Genomic DNA, 20499 nt, shown 5'->3' on the forward strand with positions numbered 1-20499 from the left:
AGAACAATAAGGACAGTTAAGAAGGAAAGGATTGAAGAGTAAGGGAGTAGGATTGTTATTTTATATAGGAGGTCAGGGAGCACCTCCTTAATAAGGTGGACATTGAGCAGAGACTGGAAGGAAATGAGGATGCAAGCATGACATGTCAATATCTGAAGGATGACTGTTCCAGACTGAGGAAGTATCAAATAAAAAGACTCTGAAGTAGGGGCGCTCTTGGTTTGTGTTCCACCAATTTGAAACAGTCCAATATTGCTAGCGCAGATTGGACAAGGGAGACCATGGTCAGAGGTGTGGTCACAGAAGTGGCAAGAGGGTTGATCATTTAGAGACTTACAAACCTTTGTAATGAATTTGGCTTTTATTCTGAAAATGCAAGGGAAGTGAAGCATAGTTGTGTGTAGCAAGGATGTAGGATTTGTCTTGTTTTAACAGAAACACTATGGCTACTGTGCTGAGAATGATTTGTAACAGGAGCAAAAGCCAAAACCAGGAGGACCAATTAGGAGACTACTGAAATATTCCAAGCAAGAAGTAATGTTAGCTAGCACCAGCATGATAACTATAAGAGTGATGAGAAGTGTAAGATTTCAGATGTATTTTAAAGGCAGAACCAACAAGATTATAGCATCTCTCAAGACTTACAAATGTTTCTTCATGACATTGATGAACTAGTAATAGTAACTGTTCATCAAATGCACAGATAAGCTTTGCAGGATCAGAGCAGTAATAGACAGGATCTGGTGACTTTGACTAAAAGGGCATTAAATAAGATTGAGATTATAAGGAGAGTATCAGCTGCATTTCAGAGCAAAATATATATGTATTCCTGAGCAAAATGGAAAGAACCCAAACATATTCTTTAATAATTTATTCATGTGCTGCTCTTGCTGACATGGAATTTCTGTTTTGTCAGTGAGACTTTTCCTTTCTTGATGTTCTCTTCACTTGTCAAATTACTTTTGCTATTAGGCAGAGTTTTCTCATACCATGTTATTTAATCATTTTAGGAAGGATGACTTTTTTTTCTCTTGTAAAACATCCTTGGCGCCAAATAAACCCATACTACTCTTTCTGAAAATTACAGTTTTCCTACCACCCCTCCTCCCACATCTTCTGATTTCTTTAAGATACACTATTTATAGGTAAAATGTCTCTCCTACTTTGTCTCTCATTCTTTTGCTCTTAGTTACTACTTACTGTGCATGTTCTGATTTAGCTTTCTTTCTTCATAAATAGAAGGGTCCAAAGCTATGTTTTTCAAATGAGAAAAAAAATTACCTCTCAATTCTACAACTACTATCACTTCCTACTAGGATTTTTTTTTTTTTTGTCCTCCTTGTTTGTAAGTTCATGGCAAGTTTATGGATAAAGCACACTGGTTGCACAGTTACTACCTCTGTGGCTTTAGTCTTTGAACCATACAGAAATATTATCACGTTACATCCTCCAAGATGCAGGTTTGAGTAGGCAATTGCCATGTCAAAATAAATGGGGGGGGTGGGGGATGAAAGTGGTTTAATGTTCATTTTCTTACTAGGGAATCTATATCTGTAGTTTTGGAAAATGTCATTCGCTTAACATATTTTCTGTAGTCTTGCTAAACTTCTGCACTCACGTAATTGAAGGCTGGGTAGAGGCAGGGAGATACAGGTAGTTTACAACTATATTTCTACGACATGAATCTTATTTTTTTCTTTTCCTTTCAAGATACTGAAAGTTTTCTTTTTCTTTTTATAACACAGTGTGTTTGGAAAGTAATTCTTTAGAATATATTAACAAAATGAATTATTCATTTTAGAGAATTAAACAATTCTAATAAATGAATTTTAATCAACTTTTAAAATGTTCTTTTTTAAGATTTTCAAAGGCTATAGTAACAAGAAGAAATAATAAACCATTCAGTAACCTAAGAAATCAGATCCAGTTATTATTCTGAGAGGGCAGAAGTCATACCACCCCAAGGCTCCCTGCTGCTTTTGGATTTACTGTTAGATCTTTGGAGGAAACTGGCTCTGAAAACAGAGGGAAACATGATCCAGTGAGGACTGGCCTAAGGGAAGATCCGATCAATGCTATCCTCATCTGTTACTCCACGTATATTTGCTGCCATTACTTTTTCAATTGATTGACTTCACCTATCTCGAATGTATATACAAGCTTGGCTCATTCACATTTTGAGAGATCAATGTTAGTCTTTAAAAGTGTATGATGACTTAAAACATAACAATAAACATCATGGAAGCTCTAACACCATACTTTGAATGATTAATATAAGTAGAAACATATTTTCATTAATAAATTCCAAAAAATGTTCTAATGTTTTACAGAGATCTAAAGAGTCTGCACTTTTCTAATCTTTATTTTTTGAAGATTCACTAAAAATACTTTTTTATATAAGGAAGTTTATAACAGCTTCAGTATTAGAAAAAAATGCATTCAAATGTTTTAGGATTTGTAAGGTTTGTACTGAAGGGCAATTTTATTTACAAGACTGTGCTTGCTGAGAATAGAGATACATTCAGAGAATCCCAACTTTTACAATACTTGCAAACTTGTCCAATATATCCAAATCAATCACATACAGCTATAATTTCAGCATGACTGACAACAGAGAAGAGATCAGATCATGAGTAACTTGAAAGAAAGAAAGTTTGGCAAACAGCTAGGAAAACAGTGAACCATTTAATTCCTGTTGATACAGCTGATGGCCCAATAAATTTCACACATATTTTACAGTGGATGCATCACTGGAGTGAGCATTGCTGACTGCAAGGGGACAGCTACTTCAAGCTGTAATTTAACCAGTGCTAACCGCTGTTAAAAGAACAATATGAATTAATTCTGCTTTAGCACCAACAAACTACTCATAATATAACCCTTTCTCTTCTTACTGCACTTTTATTCACTTCATGAGTCACAGGTAACTCATCCATCCATCCATCATCTAATGGCCTCTAACATGCACATACTCATAATCAACACAATATCAGATCATTTTTACCACAGTGTAAATGACTAATGCTAGCTTAATAAATTCAACCCCTTGAAAAAGTTGAATATAATAACATTAAACTTGATATTAGGAAAACAATATCTTAGGATAATAGTTTCAAACAATGGACAGATTGTTATTGAGGGTTTACAGAGTTAGTGTTGGAGACATCATTCATCCTCCTAAAATCAGAATTCGTATGTACTCATATATCTCTGCTCTCTGAAAATTTATTTACCAAATAATTTTGTTTTATTCTGCACCTTTTCAATTACAAGGGAATCAAAGATCACAGCTTAGTACTCTGTCATATTGGATATTAAATATTTTTAAAAAACATTAAGGTCTAGTTAACATGTAAAATTTCACTTATTGTCTTTCTTGTGAAAAAGAAAATGACCTCATCATATGTTTAATGTAATTGACATGATCTTTTATATGCCCAAGTAGTGTACCACCACAATTGCATATTTTCCTGGAAAAGATGCCTTTGTGTTACATACACTTTTCACATTTTTTCACATTGAACCCAAGCCTCTTATTTCATGTTCAAAGAGGAATACAAGGTTTACCACATCTGCCTTTCAGAAAAGATTTTCTTGATTACACTGTAAAGGTAGGCTATGGATGGAATTCTGGGAGAGTAAAATGTGATATACTCATTCAGGTTTTAATTAAATTAATCACATTCTTGCAGTACCAAGGCAATGAATTTTTAAAAACTCATTTTTCTTTTTTGCCCATGTCTTATCATGATTCCATGCCCTTAAAGGAAGCAGGACTATAATGCTCTATTCTCCAGTAATAATCCTAATTTTAAAATAGCTAATGTTTTTATTGACAACTAACTCAGTGCAAAGCAGTAGGAAGCATTTTCCTTGAATTATTGTATTTTCTCCATACAGCAATCCTGTGAAGTAAGTGCTGTCTATTTTACAGGTGAGAAAACTGGGATTTAAAGGGTTAAGTACCTCACACAGTAAATGTTAGAGCCACGTTTGTTGGACTGAAAAACAGTGCTTTTTTACTGCATTATTTCACCACTGTGTAAATGTTTAAGGTGTGGGGGAAGCTGGAGGTACATTATAAACTTGATTATTTTCATCCCTGTTGAATGCTGACTGGAGACTTAATTCAATGTGAAAGTCCTTAAGTTATAAAGATTGTGATTCAACTATATTTTGGAAGTTTGATTTTTTTAAATATTAACTTCTTTTAAGGTGAAACTAATTCATTAGGCAAAGACATATTTGCTCCATGAAAAGAGTTCATTGACCTTGTGATATGTTTCTGTGAGATCTATAACAACCTTTGAAAGACTGTCATTGTTTCCCACCCTGAGTTTCAACCTAACTTCAAGTAAGAAATTTTTAACTACCTATAATTGGCCTCCTATGAAACAATAATATATTGAACACATCCTATATTATGTATTCTCTGTGAGATACTGAAAATCTTAAAATTTTTCCAAAGACTGTCCATTTGACCAAGACTGCCTTAATGTAGTATGTAAATCCTAAATATAGACTAAGGTCAACATGCTTATTTTCCACAGCATTTTCAGAGCATGTGGATTTTGTAGGACTGATTTCTTCTCTGGACTCTAAATTCACTATTTCTCTATGGGCAACGTTATTTATACTGTTTCAGTATTTAACATGAAACATGTTACTACTCTTCTTCTCTGGGCACCCTTTTTTATTGTTGCAGTTATTTAACGTGGCGTCTTCATAATCATCCATCATTTTAAGGGGATAGGGTGATGTTCAAATTCTTTTGCCATTGAAACTCTAAAGTTTCCTTTCAACTACCTCAACTTAGTATGTATATTAAAATAATTGTTGGATTTTACTCGTTTTTAATAATAACAATACTGTGTACATAACTAAAGCTCCCACTGAGGATGGCACAAGAGGAAGAAGATATTTGTAGCCATTGTGATGTAACTAAGAAAATGAATCTTGATTAGGCTTGTTGGGTGCCAAGTGCAGAGGTTCTGTTTCTTGCATCCACAGAGCCTGGAGTTTTGGATGAAGAACTTTTCATTATCTTCATCCTGAAATGACTAGCTAAGCAATGCAAAGAAGTAATCCCACTGAGCAAATTAGAAAGGAAGGCTCCTCCTTGGTGAGCCTCTAATCACACAGGTATTAAATACGTTGTGTTGACCCTTTCACTGCTGGCTTTCCCCAACATCTGTTCCTTGCTCTTCCTCACATATGTCTAATAACATTCCTCTGAAATTGATTTTATTTCCACTCTGCAATTACTTCAGCTCATAGTCCACTCCAAAGGATGCTATTCTACTGGTGAATCTGAGAGACTCTAGCACTCACCTTCCTTGCCACTTTAATGTTATTGAAAGATTACATCTAAGAAGAAAAAAAGGCTATATCTACAGAAAGAAAAACAGTTCTGGAAACATAAACACATGAAGATGCATAAATTTATATCCCTACTCCCAGTAAAAACAGCTTACACTGCCGGTGCCAGGCCAAAATTCACAGAGCAATGGAGGGAGTGTAGTGGCAGGAGAAATAGACTTGGAAGCAATCACTCAGATTTTTCATTTGATCAACTTTCTAAGAAAGAGCCCACATGATTATTTAAAACATGGAACATTGTAGTGGAAAATGAGTGTTTTATACAACTTGGCCAAACTGATATTTGTAATTTTTTACTGTACAGCTCCAGTTGGAGATTTAATTAGTTATAATTTTTGTCAGGTACATCTGTTCCAGGGAAATAAATGACCATATCCTTATGGCACAAATAATTGAAGCCTTCTCCTTACATGAAATCTGTGAGTATATTATAGCTCATGAGCCCTTAGAAACCTCTTGAGCCAGAATTACAGTTCACCTTAAAAGTCATGGACCGCATAACCTATGATGCAGAATACAGCTTAGAGATCCACTATTCCAGTAATTCGACATATCCAGAATATATCCCAAGAAATATCAGACCCACAAAATGCTCAAATAAAACCTTATAGAATGCTGTGGTCACATAAGTTTGGAAAAGGGTCTGTCTAAAAGACAGCAGTCCCTAACCTTTTTGGCACCAGGGACCGGTTTTGTGGAAGACAATTTTTCTACGGACAGTGGGGTGGGGTGGAAGGTTGTTTCAGGATGATTCAAGTGCATTAAATTTATTGTGCACTTCATTTCCATTATTATTGTTATATTGTAATATATAATGAAATAATTATAAAACTCGCCATAATGTAGAATCAGTGAGAGCCTGAGTGTGTTTTCTTGCAACTAGACAGTTTCATCTGGGGGTGATGGGAGACAGTGACACCCGAAGTGTGTTGCTTTTCCAGTCTACTCCATGATCTCATTTTGGTGGCTGTGACTGCAGAAGACCCTGCTTCACAAAGATAGGATGTTGGAAATGGAAGCAGGTTTTTCACTCCTTTGTGGCAACCCAGGATATTCTGCCTTGACTTTAATCCAGAACCCATGGAGATTTGAGGTTGTCCCAAATGTACTTTTAAGGCCACAGTCATTTGCAATCTCAAGTAATTGAGTCTCTTCCGGCAGGGACAAAGTTGATTCACCTGGCTTATTCACAAATGGGTCACGGATCCATTCCTTCCCAGTTCGGGTGACTTTTGTGATTGGGAAGTAAAGCTCAAACTCTTTTGAAAGCTGAGCTAGGTGATCATGCACCAGCTGGGAGAAAGAAGGTCCTGGCTCAGCCTCTTTCAAAATCTCTGCTGATGTTTGAAACATGTCAAAAATCTCAGTGTTCATTTGTCGCCCTCATAATTCCAGTTTGGCTTTGAATGCAGCCACTTTATCTGCCAGTTTGAACACGGTTATCATTCTCTCCTGAAATGAAACGTTGAGTCCATTGAGCAGGTTGAGTACGTCACACAAGTAAGCAAGTTTTGTGAACCATTGTGTGTCACTGAAATGTGCTGCCATTGGTGACTGTGTTTCTAAAAGAAATCTCTGCAGTGGCTCTCAGAATTCAAAAACTCTGGCCAGTGATCCACCTTTAGAAAGACATCTCACTTCTGTGTATAAGAGAAAGCATGTGTGCTCTGTGTCCATCTCCTCACAGAGCTGTGGGAACAGATGTGAGTTGAGGGCATGTATTTTAACGTGATTGGCAATTTTAATCACATTCTGCAAAATGATTTTAGTTCAGGTAACATTTTCCAGCTAGCTAGCATTTCTCTACGGATGACACAACGTGTAGACTTACATTCAGAATTGACCTCTTTGACCCAAATAGTGAAACCAGAAAGCTATCAAGTCATGGCGGCAACTCCGTCCACGCATATACCAACACAAAATAACCAATTCAGTTTTCCTGATTTGTAATCATTCAGAGGCTTGAATAGTCCTGCAGCTGTGGTGTTGGCTGGCAACAAAAGTGCACATAACACATCCTTCTGAACATCCTCCTGAAAAATATATCCCACATAAACAAGTATTGTTGCCTTGTCAACATCAGTAGACTCATCAACCTGGATTGCATACCACAGCGATTCATTAATCCTCTCTAACAATGATGCCTTAATATCTTCCGCTATTTCATCTAGTTATGGTGCTAGCCAAAAGAGGAATACGTGCCACCTTTGAACAGCAGCCTCTCCTAGAAGTTCACAACAAATGTCCTCAGCAGCAGGCAGGGTCAACTCTTCACCAATAGGAAAGGGCTTCTTAGCTTTAGCAATGTGGTTAGTCATGAAGAATCACGCTCTTTAGTACAGACACATTTGATGAAGTGGTGGCCTTCAATAATTGCTTCTGTTCTTTATGTTTACATTTTTTTTTCCTTTTGAAAAACTCCAAAGGCTTGTCTTTTAATGCAGGGTGCTTGGTCTCCATGTGGTAAAGCAGTTTTGAAGGTTTCGTGGCTTTGTTGGATAGCCAGTCACCACATATGATACAAAGTGGGTTTGGAGAATGTGAATCACCTGTTACAATGAACCTGTAATTTCAGTAAGACTCTTGGTATTTTCTTTTAAATTCAGCTTTCTTTTGTTGGCAGTCTTAGGGTTGTTGTGTCTTTTCCCCTTTTCAAAGAAGCTCTCCAGTGATGTTTGGTTTTTACTCATTTTGGCTAGGGTTAGCTTGCGGGCTTACCAAAACTGTGGCTGAGACAAGTATGCAGTGTAAGAAAGAGGCACAGACCGAAGTGGTAAATAAAATAATGGGTGGGCCACATGCAGACTAAAGTCTCAGATTCTGACTTAAAGCCTGCCACCAGATATAGCTGTGCAATTGAAATACCTCAACTTATTTGCCATTATAGAGTCTACCACCAGATGCAGCTTAATTGTTGCTTGCCACTCACTGATAGGGTTTTGATATGAATCTGCAAGCAATTGATTTGTTATGGTCTCTGTGTATAATTCCCCTCTAACATTAGTCTGTATTGCAGCCACTCCCCAGTGCTACCAACAGTGCCTCAGCTCCACGTCAGATCATCAGTCATTAGATTCTCATAAGGAGTGTGCACCTTACATCCCTTGCATGTGCAGTTCACAAAAGGGTTCACACTCCTATGAAAATCTAATGCTGCCGTTGATCTGACGGGAGGTGGAGCTTAGGCAGTAATGTGAGTTATGGGGAGCATTTGTAAACACAGATGAAGCTCCATTTGTTCACCTGCCACTCACCTCCAGCTGTGTAGCCCAGTTCCTAACAGGGCCAGGGACTGGGGACCCCTGAAATAAAAGATTCATAAGACTTACGTGTACATCACAATTTCTAAGAAGTACTGTGGAAAGGAATTCTCTGGGCATTATCAGACATGTCTGTACACATAGAATCCTTTTATTTATACAGAGTAATCAGAATCTTCTAAACTTGGAATCCACTGGAAATGCTCAGTCAATGCCAGTTAACTAAAATGAGTTGGTTCAGGTCCAATGTGAGCAATGATCTATTTAATTGCATTCTCTCCTCAGTTTCTGCCTTTTCTATGCATTGGCCAATGACTTTCTCATTATCCTAAGGATTACTACAACCCCGTAGCTATTCTGCCCATTTCCTCTCCTGCCTCTTTGCAGACCATGTTCCACACAACAGACAAATAATCTTTATAAGATTTTAACTAAATCATGTCACTCTGCTCAAAATCTGCAAAATCTTAGCAGCTTAGAATAAAATTCAAAGCTTTTATCACGGGCTACTAGACCCTATAGAATCTGGGCTCCAGGCCCCTCTGCCCCAACTCCTCTTCTAGGTTATTCTCACCTATTCTACTCAAGCAATGATTACCATTTTGCTATTTCTAAAACAGTGTGTTAAACTTAGTCCTGTTAAACCTGTTTCCACCTCAAGCATGCTCTCCACTCGGGACCTTTGCCTTTCCTGTTTCTTATTATAATAATTTTCTACAAATCGCTAAATGATTCCTTTTCTCACATCACTTAATTCTTTGTTCAAATATTACCTTATCATCAAGGATCTCTTAGAAATGCAACATAGTAAATAACATATCTTGCTCTTCCTTTTTGTTTCACCCTGCTCTGTTTTCATCTTAGTTTGTATCACTTCGTATCAGCTCTGTGAGGCCAGGAATATTATTATTTTTTTCATTAATGTGATCCCTGATTCAACAAATATTTGTTGAATCAACAAAGGAATAAAGAATAAATAAATGGATGAATCCTTTTCTTTTTGAACAAGTTATTTCCAAAAGATGCACAGTAATATGAATATGTAATAAGAATTTTTATGTCTCCAAGTAAAATCAATAGAGGCTTTCGGTTCAAGTTTATAATTTTAACCACAAAGGGATATCTGCATGAGAATCTTCTCCCCACATTGATTACTCCACAACACTTGGACGTTTAACTCTGTACCTTGCAAAATGCTCTTAGGACTTTTTCTTGTGCATATTATTAATGCTATTAATTTTTTATTCATTCTTTATCCATATTTTTCATAAGACATTTTAGGTATCTTTCCATTTTTGGTGTCCATCATAGCAGCCCACGAAGCCCTAGATAACAGGATCATGTCCCTTTAACTTGTGTGGTAAAGCACCCAGTGCTGAGCCGTATGTATACTGTACTGCACAAAAGCCTTTTAATGATGAATTAGATTTTGATTTCGGTTCGTTATGCCTGGGTTTTCACACAATGTTCCAGATTTCATGCTTTTGTTTATAATGAGTCATGGCCCCCTTGACAAACAAGAGAGTAATTAAACTAACCAGGTTATCAATAGAAGCTTGTGATGGATCTCCTGTTGCATATGGTTATTTCATCTTCAATAATAATTAGATATCATAAAAGATTACAACCTGTTTGTGTGACAGGAAAGAGAGATTAAAGCAGGTGAGAACAATAGTGAAAATACAAGCTTACCTGTACCTGTTATGAGCAGTGTCTTAATAATTGACAAGTACATGGAGTTTTATTTATAGTTTTTTAATATATTTCATTGACTTTTGTAGGTGACATGAAACTTTGCTTAACAAAATAATTTTAAAATTATGAAATGATTTCTTATATTGTGTTTGTGAATATACATATATGTATATACACCCATATATATAAGGGTGTATATACATATATGTACATTATAAATGTTATACATATGATATTATATATATAAAACCAGGTGTGTGTTGGTGTATATATATGTATCTATATTATCTTGTAACAGTTCTTATGCAAACATTTTTTGGAAATATTATTTCATTAATTTTCACCAATTTATTAGCAAGTACTTTAACAAAAATATTTTCCTTGCAATGTTTTCTAGAACTATAAATAATAAGAATAAAAACACCACAGAGAAATAAAAGTGCAATAATTTTTCATATGTTGAAAACTATATATTCAGTGTTCACTGAATATTGATAAAACATTAAACACTGTACTTTTTCATTGCTTTCCAAATAAATCAAAATATATCCACAGTGCACACTTAGGCCATATTTCTGAATGAACTAGTTTTTGTATCTTCAAGATTCTAGTTGTTGAATAATTTGCTATAGTGTTATTTGAAATATGAATTATAGTATGTTAAAAACTTGGTAGAAAAGGAAATGTTTATGAAAAGATGCATACATACAATCCTAGTGTTTCTCTCCAAAATTCTTTTTTTTTTCTTTTTTTTTTTTTTTGAGATGGAGTTTTGCTTTTGTTGCCCAGGCTGAAGTGCAATGGCAGTCTTAACTCACTGCAACTTCTGCCTGCCGGGTTAAAGCAATTCTCCCGCTTCAGCCTCCCAAGTAGCTGGGATTACAGGGGCCCACCACTATGCCTGAGTAATTTTTGTAATTTTAGTAGAGACAGGGTTTCACCATGTTGGCCAGGCGGGTCTTGAACCCCTGACCTCAGGTGATTCACCCGCCTCAGCCCGTCAAACTGCTGGGATTACAAGTGTGATCTACTGTGCCCAACCCCCTCCAAAATTCTTCTATTTACAGTCCTTTTCATCTGAGTCAATAACCTTTCAGCTACTCAAGCCAAATTACATCACCCTTGACTCCTCTTTTTTTTCTCTATGTCACTTCAGTCTGTCTAGAAATCTTATCAGCTCCACCTTCACAGTAGACCACAAGCCCAATAACTTTCCACCACTTCCACTGCTACCACCCTGACGTGAGCCACCCACCTTCATTGGCCTTGCTTACTGCATTCCCTACTTTATCCCTAGACTTTTATCCTAGCCTCACGATGGTCTTTTTTCAACACAGCAGTCAGAGTCATCTTTTCAAAAAACCGATCAGATTTTATCTCTACTTTGCAGGGATTCACCATTTGTCCTAGAATAAAAGTCAATTCCTTGAAATGACCCAAGAGGTCCTACCCAATCTTCCATCCTTTGTTTCTCTTTGGTATAAACTTGGAATCCACTGAAAATTGTTCCTATCTGCTCCTGCTCTCCTTTCTCTTGTATCGGCCACACCAATCTTGCTATTTCTTAAACAAACTAGGCTAGCTTCAGCCTCAGTGTCTTACTGCAAGCTCTTCCCTCTTCCTACAAGGCTTTGTCTCTAAATATCCACATAGCTAACTCACTCATTCACATCTAGTTTTTGTGCAAATCTTAGCATCTCAATGAGGCCTACTCAGATTACCCTATCGAAAACTTCAATCCATTCCTTTCTCTGATTCCTCTTACCTTGCAACTATAACGGTTTTGTTTTTATTTTACTGTATTGTTTATCACCTTCTAACATTTTATTTAAACTACTAATTTGCGACATCTGCTGCTTATAGTCTGTCTCCTCATTTGTTACCCCATCTAGAATATAAGCTTCATCACCCCAGGGCAATTAACTGCTTTGTTCCTTGAGAGATGCCTGGCACATGTTGACAGCTGAATAACTATGTGAAGGATTAAAAAAAAAAAAAGTTATGCTGCAAAAAAAAGGTTTTTAAGCATCACACTGTGCTAGGCACTGTGCAATAATCTTGGAATATACAAAGATGAATCAGATATTTATCCCTGCCTCCAAAGAACTGAAAAGGAAGTCTGGCATACCCATAAATACAGTACATGATACAATGCAATACATTTCTATCAATATATGATAGAACGTTCATGGTATGAGAGATCCAGATACGCAGAGGAGGGGAAACTTTTTCTTGCTAGAGCAATAGGGAAGAGCATGGAGACACTGATGCCTAAAATGGATCTTGAATCTGTGGAAATGGGAAAAACAGCATTCAGACAGAAGAAACTACATTAAAGAAAAAAAATCACTAAATTACTAAAGCATAGGGAGGAGGCAGGAAAAAACACAGAATATGTCAAGAGCCCAGGCTTTGAGTTAACACGCCTGACTTCAAAGCCAACTTCTGCAACTAAGTAGCTGTGTGACCTTGACAATTCAGTTAACATCTCTGAACTTTAGTTTTCACATTTGTAAAATTGAGATAATACCATCAAGCTTAGAGTATTTTTGTGAGAAAATGGAGAATGTAAAGCACCTAGCCCAGTGACTGGCTCCCTGTGATCACCCAATAGATGAGAACTATTATTACAGTAGAGTTGGACTGGAGTACAGATGAAGTGTTACCCTCACCAATGCCATTTTTCCAATAGGAAGGAAGGCCAAAATGTATTGCATTTACTCTGCACTCCCTGAAAACATTCATCTGTTGCTCAACTTGAAAAATGAAGCTGAAAATGACTAGTCTTGTATTTGAAGCATAAAACACTGAAAATATGATGCATTGGTCTATCAGGCACAAGTTTGCTTTGAATATAGAAGGAATAAAAATATATGCGTGTCATATTTCTGTTGAGGATTATTTGTACTTATCCACTAGTATTTGTTTGTTTGTTTCTTTTGCAGTTGCTCCTACTATTCAGGAAATTAAATCTGGCACCGTGACCCCAGGACGCAGTGGCCTGATAAGATGCGAAGGTGCAGGTGTGCCGCCTCCAGCCTTTGAATGGTACAAAGGAGAGAAGAAGTAAGGACTTTGTGATTATTACTGTGTTCTAAGCACTTTGAGATAATGTGTTTGTTTTTCAGATACTTACTTGAGGCAATTTCTTTAACTGGCTTGAATGATTCTCAGCAGCCTCCTCTCCAGCAAGCAAACTGAAGGGGCCCATGTGGGAGGGATGAGTAGCTAATAGCATCCAGAAGAAATGTCCACTTTGGTTTGTGTGATCTCAGAAATGCCTGCAAATCCCCCATCACTGATGCATTTCATTTCTTCCCCTCCCTCCTGAAACACCACACCATTGCTCTTGCTGGCAACTCAGTTTATTTGGGAAGTAAACCAGCTCTTAAAGGACTTGAGTACAGCTTCCACAAGAGCACTTCAAAAGCAATAGGAATTGCTGTCTTTGCCTGGCTTCCTTGATACGCCTCAATCCTTTCACCTGCCTTATTCTCCCACAAGATAGTTTAACATTTTGTTGTATAGGACACTGTGTTTTAGAGATTCTGTCACTAAAGAGACTGTAGAGGAGATAAAATGCATGCCTACAGGACTAACCAATGGGATTTTAGGGTTGCTCTAATTTCAACTCTGTGTGATTACTCCCTTGAGAAGACCCAAAAATCTTGGCAAGAGCTACTGAATAAGATAAGACAGGACTTGACAACTTTCTCTTTACTTTCAGCCAGTAGGCTCATTCAGACCTCTTCAAATGCTGTTATCAAGCCAGCAAAAAAGTCACAGGATCCCTGTGGGTAAACTGGAGTCTATAATGCAGAGAAGAGGGAATTATCTATACTGTATAGATTCTGCATCAAAACTAGGGAGGAATATATTCAAGCAAATGCTAGGTTAAACTATATGGAATTCCCACTTTCAAAGTCAAAAAAGCCAAGTGTTGGCAATTCCATACTGTACAACATATGTGTGTGTATATATATATGGCATATATACCATATATATCCTATATATACACACACATATATGTGTGTGTGTATATATATACCATATATATGGTTTACACACACACACACACACACATAGAGAGAGAGAGTTTACATACTGTATTAGTCCGTTCTCATGCTGCTATAAAGAACTGCCCAAGACTGGGTAACTTATGAAGGAGAGAGGTTTAATTGACTCACAGTTCCACAGGACTAGGGAGGCCACAGGAAACTTACAGTCACAGTGGAAGGGGAAGCAAACACGTCCTTCTTCACTAGGCGGCAGGAGAGAGAAGTGCCGAACAAAAGGGGGAAAACTCCCTTATAAAACCTTCAGATCTTGTGCGAACTCACTCACTATCATGAGAACAGAATGGGGGAACTGCCTGCATGATCTAATCACAGCCCATGGCTCTCTCCCCCAACACATGGGGATTACAATTCAGATTAAATCCAGGATGAGATTTTGGGTGAGACACCTCCAAATGATATCATTTACTTATGTCATGGCTCATAATAAATTTCAGCTAAATATCTGAACAGAAAACTGGTGAAATTATATAAGGATTTAGATATTACCACAAAGGATAAGAATGTATGTGATACCAGCAGGTATTTTTTTTCTGGAACTGGAATGAAAAGATTTGTGGAAGACAATATCCCTTTTTACAATCAATCTTAATAATAAGGGAGAATATCCCCAGAACTGTCTCATTTCTTCTGAGTTTTGCCTAAAAAATTTTTTAGCTATTTTATATGCAACTTATTCTATAATTTGGGTTGTTCAATTTTTAAATTCTTTCTACTAATTTATATGCTTTTGCCAATTCTAAATTTGCCTTTTTGTAGCTTAGTAGAAGACTCCATATTTTTATATACTGAGAATTAGGTAAACTGGTCTGTGGGCACTCTCATTTCACCCTACAATATTGTACATCTGCCAATATAGCCTTTCTCAGATTTTGATAACCCAGGTTGAGAAGTTTCAGTTTGTAATTATCTATATGGACAAATATCCAGAAAAGTGGTTCTCAATCCTTTGTAAGTTATGGAACTCTTTGTTCATGTACAATCTTATTTGGAAGCCCAAGAAGTAATATTTATGAACACAGCACTTCTCTAGAAGATGCTGGGTAAATGGAGTCTCAATTCTACCTGTTCACAACCCTCCTATAAATTAGGACATCATTGCAGGAGTCCCCCAAATCCCTGGTTCTCTACAAAACACTGTATAAATATCACTGACAGACTATTTTATATACCTTTCAAAGTCACTTTTTAATTTGTGTCATTAATTTCTTAAAAGCTAACAATCAGACCTTCTTTGTTAAAGGCCATTTTGTTTCCAATACTTTCTGAAGCAATGTCCTGGATTTTTTTTCTGCTCTCCCTTTTTCTCTTTTCTAAATTCAGCAACCATTGTCAAAAAAAGAAAAAAAAAATCCTACAATAATCCTCGGTCCACTTTCTTGGCCTATAGTAAATATAGAAAAGGGCCAATTGGTGCCCACAATCATAGCTTCAGTGATTTTTTTTTTTGTGCTGTGGAGATGGACTACAGCTTTTATTAGATTTTCAAAGGAGTTCAGAACCATTTGCTAAAAAGGAAAAAGTAGATTGATTTTCCCCAATCAATGTCCTCCCCAACACACTCACACACCTAGAAAAATGCAGCTGTGAAAATCAAATGCACTTGTGAAAGGCAAGCATATTTTCAGTTCAGAGTGAAGCATACATTTATCATCTTTAGGGATATATTTGAGGCAATATTCAAATTCTCAAATATCATGGTAATGATTAATTTCCTTTCAAAACTAAAGTAAAGCAAAGTTGAGCATACGCAGGGAGTAGGAAAAAGAAAGATTCTGGTTGCTGAATGGTTGCACTCACTATGTAGATTCACCATAAACGCCCAAGCCATTCAATTATTTATTTCATCAAAATCAAAAGCTATTCAGGGACGGTGCCTTACGCCTGTAATCCCAGCACTTTGGGAGGCAAAGACGGGTGGATCACGAGGTCATGAGATTCAGACCACCCTGGTCAACATGGTGAAACCCCATCTCTACTAAAAATAAAACAAATTAGCTGGGCATGGTGACAGGCACCTGTAGTCCCAGCTACTCAGGAGGCTGAGGCAGGAGAATCGCTTGAACCCGGGAGGCGGAAACTGCAGTGAGCCGAGATCATGCCACTACACTCCCGCCTGGAGACAGAGCAAGACTCTGTCTCAAAAAAATAAAAAAATGAAAAAATAAAAACAAATAAAGAGCTATCTATTTAGCAAGCACCTGCTGTTGGACAGGTAGTGTTCTAAGTTACTAATATTTACCCATTTTACTCTTTTTTTTTTTTTTCTTTTTCTTTTTTTGAGACGGAGTCTCGCTCTGTCGCCCAGCCTGGAGTGCAATGGAGCGATCTCAGCTCACTGCAAGCTCCGCCTCCTGGGTTCACGCCATTCTCCCGCCTTAGCGTCCCGAGCAGCTGGGATTACAGGCGCCCACCACACGCCTGGCTAATTTTTTGTATTTTTAGTAGAGAGGGGGTTTCACCGTGTTAGCCAGGATGGTCTCCATCTCCTGGCCTCATGATCAGCCCGCCTCCGCCTCCCAAAGTGCTGGGATTACAGGCGTGAGCCACCGCGCCTGGCTACCCATTTTACTCTTAAAACAAACCTGTAAGGTAAATATGATTCTTAACTTTTGCCTGAGGAAACCAAAGCATAGAATGCTTTTAAGTAATTTGCACAAGTTCATGCAGTTAGTGGCAGAACTGGGATTTAAACCCAGGAAGTCTTATAAATCTTCATGCAGAGTCTATGGGTTTAACCCCTATACTATGGCACCCAGTGTAGGTCAAGGCCCTTAAGAGTCTATCAAAACTTATTTGAAATGTCAATGTGAAATACCAAGAGTAAAAGCATTCCAAGTTGTTTACGGATTTGCAAAATAAGAAACTGCACGTACAAACACTCACTTATAATTTGCCAATTTATTTAGTCAAGGACACAGAAAAATTGAGTCAAGAGGAACACAGCAGAAACAGATACAGCATGTTTCAGAGTTGATTTCTTGACCTCTGAGGTCTTTAACTGGGAACATGAAGCTGTCAGAGACCCTGTCAGAGAGGAACAGAGTTTATCTCTGCATGATCTAGAGTTTTGTTTCCTAGAGACTGTTTTTTTTTTTTTTAATTTCAGGCTTACATAAATACTCAGAAATAACTTATATGATCACTTTACTTCTATGTGAGAGAATGTTTATAAATATTCATTTATCTTAAATCAAGATCTTCAAAACCAGCTCTTCATCCAGATAAACATAAACAAATAAACACAAATGAAAAACAGAGGCAGTGCCTGAACATCCATAGCCCTATCTCTGCCTGCAGGTCTTCAACATCCTGTAAAGTCCATTTCTGTGTGCTAACAACAATCAGCTTAAAACCCCTTAAAAGAAAGACTGTAAAATTAAGCACAATTTAAAGAAAAGAAAGAAATATATAGTTACTGAGGAAAAAAAACACTTTCCAGTTTCTTTGAATTCTTTTATCTCATTTATTGTTCAGACCTCTGTGAGATAAGATTTACTGTCATCAATTTACTGTTGAAAAAACTGAGGCACAAGAGACTTAACCTGAAGAGCATTCAGCTTTGCATGACCATCAAGACATTTTAGATGTGATAACCTCTCGACCCATGTTCTTTCCCTTGTTTCTGATGCCACTATTAGTTATCTATTGCTAGGTAACAAATTAACCCAAAACTTAGCAGCTAAAACCAATAAGCACTAACTATCTCAAGCAGCCTGTGTGGGTCAGAAATCCAGGAGCAGTTTGGCTGGATGGTTATCACTCAGTGTCTCTCATAAGATTGCAGTCAAGATGTCACCTGGTGCTACTCATCTGAAGGCTTGACTGGGGCTGGAGAGTCTGCTTCCAAGATGACTGACCCACACACCAAGCAAGTAGTGCTAGTTATTGGCAGATGGACTCAGTTAATTGCCACGTGGATGTCCCCACAGGTAACGGGCTTCATCCAGTATTAGTGATCCAGGAGAGAGCTAGATAGAAGCTGCCATGTCCTTTATAACCTAGTTTCAAAAGTCATACTCTCTCATATCCGTAATATATTATTAACTATATGGGGAAACCTTATTCAATGTGATTTCACGTCATCAAAAGCATTTGCTAAATGGGACTTTGGATGCCCTGAAATTGTCAATGTGAGAGGGGACAGCACAGGGACATAAATATCAAGAGGTGAAAGTCATCTGATGCCATCTTCAAAAATGGCTCCCACACTATCTCTCTCATGCATGATCTAAGTATTTTTTATATTAGAAATATTAGTCATTTGGTTTTTAGTTTATTCCACCATGAGAGTGACTAATGTTATATACCAGTTATTAAAATATTACCTCTTAGGATAAGATAGTCATTTTTTATCATCACAGTTTATTTCAGCACACCTGGAATGAGGAGTATCAGTGGACTTAATTTTACTCTGTATTTATTTAAGCCTTGGGAAAATTAGAGTTATAAACAGAGCCAAATATTTAAACATTTTTCCTTAATAATATAGAAGGTTGTTAAGTAGAAATATACTCTTTATATGCATATGCAGTGAAAAGACAATTTCAGAACATCCAAAATATCATTAAGCAAATGTTTTTGGTGATATGAAATTCAATTAATCTATTGTTTGAGAATAGTACGCTCATTTAGAATTAAGGCTAAAAGCATGAATTGTAATATACTAGTATTTCAGTAGGTATTGCTAAAACGTGGATCTGTATTACTTTGTGAAGATGATATTGCCATCTTGTCTTAGATGAGAATTTTGTTATTTTGTCTGCAGCTTTGAATTCCCTCCTCTTTTTCTAGATTACCTTAAATTCAAGCCTGAGGTCTAGAAATACATGCTTTCTGATTTCTCATGACCATTTTAACTGCTCTAGGCAAAAGCGCAGGCTTTTAGGCAACTGATATGTTAGCTTGATTTAGTCATTCCACAATGTATACATATATGAAAACACCACATTATACCCTATACATATATAAAGTTATTAGTCAATTAAAAATAAAATATTAAATAAGTGAATAGATTTTTAAAATCATATTTTACTTACTTTTCTTGTTTTTAGGTAAAGGGCTAATTGTAAAAATGCTTTTTTGGAATTTTTTAGCTGCAACAGTATTTCTTTCCTATTCCTCTATTGTAATTTAATATAGGTATGAAAACGTTGCAAATGAGGTACATATAAATTACTCCCAGGAATGAAAAAGAAGTGTATAATAAAACATTAATATTTTAAATGTATTAGTTTAAAAGCTGTGTACCTAAAAAATGGAAAGTTTTGCATTTGGCAGTGTGGGGCCTATAATATCTTGACTTTTAAGCACATATTTCAAACTTTAGCCTATTCACTTTTAAGTCATTCCTTATAACGCTGCTATAGAAAAAAAAAAAATGTGATGATCTTTATCATTTTGCCCTGGCAAGAAGGGTTAGTTATCTATGTGCATAAAAGATGCATGCATAGACACATACAAAATGTATGCAGGTACCAATCAAGAGATAGGAAAATACCTAAAGTCAACCATGTAGAAATATGCCATGTTCACTTTACACACAGGCATGGTGACCTTTTCAGTAAGGTTAATATTAAGTTTCACTTTAGATAATGATTATTTTTCATTCTGGATTTTACAGTGGTAACATGAACTTGAGAAATCATAATAGGGTAATGACCATTCCTCTCCTCTTTTCTATTCTAAATATTTACTACCTGATTGTCTAAGCAGGCTATAAATTTTATGTGAGTATTCACATTGCTGCAGGACTTCTCCCCTTCTTATATTTTTGAGGAAACCAACAAAATGAGTTAAAAGTTTTTTGTATGTAGGAAAATTTTGATTCCCCTTTCTTTACTGTTTTCATGCAATTTATTTATGTCAAAATTATGAATACATTACATTTGCATAGCAAATTATGATTTTCAAGGCTTTATTATGTGTGGTGACTTTGCAAAATGTTCACATTAATTCACTTACATAGAGTCAATTCTTAAGCATGGGGTGCTACATGAGAAAGAGAGGAAGAGAGAAAAAGCTAGATAGCACATGTAATTAAATGGCATGACTTGTTACTCTACTGCTTCAAAAATACATACCATGGG

At 36.7% G+C, this 20499-nt stretch overlaps 1 protein-coding gene across 1 annotated transcript in view; it reads left to right on the forward strand.

The window, feature by feature from the left end:
- The window catches only part of LOC105498385 (neuronal growth regulator 1), an 895160-nt gene that overhangs the window by 672365 nt on the left and 202296 nt on the right, over positions 1–20499 (forward strand). Inside the window, exon 5 of the mRNA XM_071091171.1 lies at positions 13280–13400. Coding sequence (XP_070947272.1) covers positions 13280–13400 — 121 coding nt within the window. The remainder of the gene's footprint in view (positions 1–13279; positions 13401–20499) is intronic.

Source organism: Macaca nemestrina, chromosome 1, assembly GCF_043159975.1.
Source record: "Macaca nemestrina isolate mMacNem1 chromosome 1, mMacNem.hap1, whole genome shotgun sequence".
NCBI classification, from domain to species: Eukaryota; Metazoa; Chordata; class Mammalia; order Primates; family Cercopithecidae; genus Macaca; species Macaca nemestrina.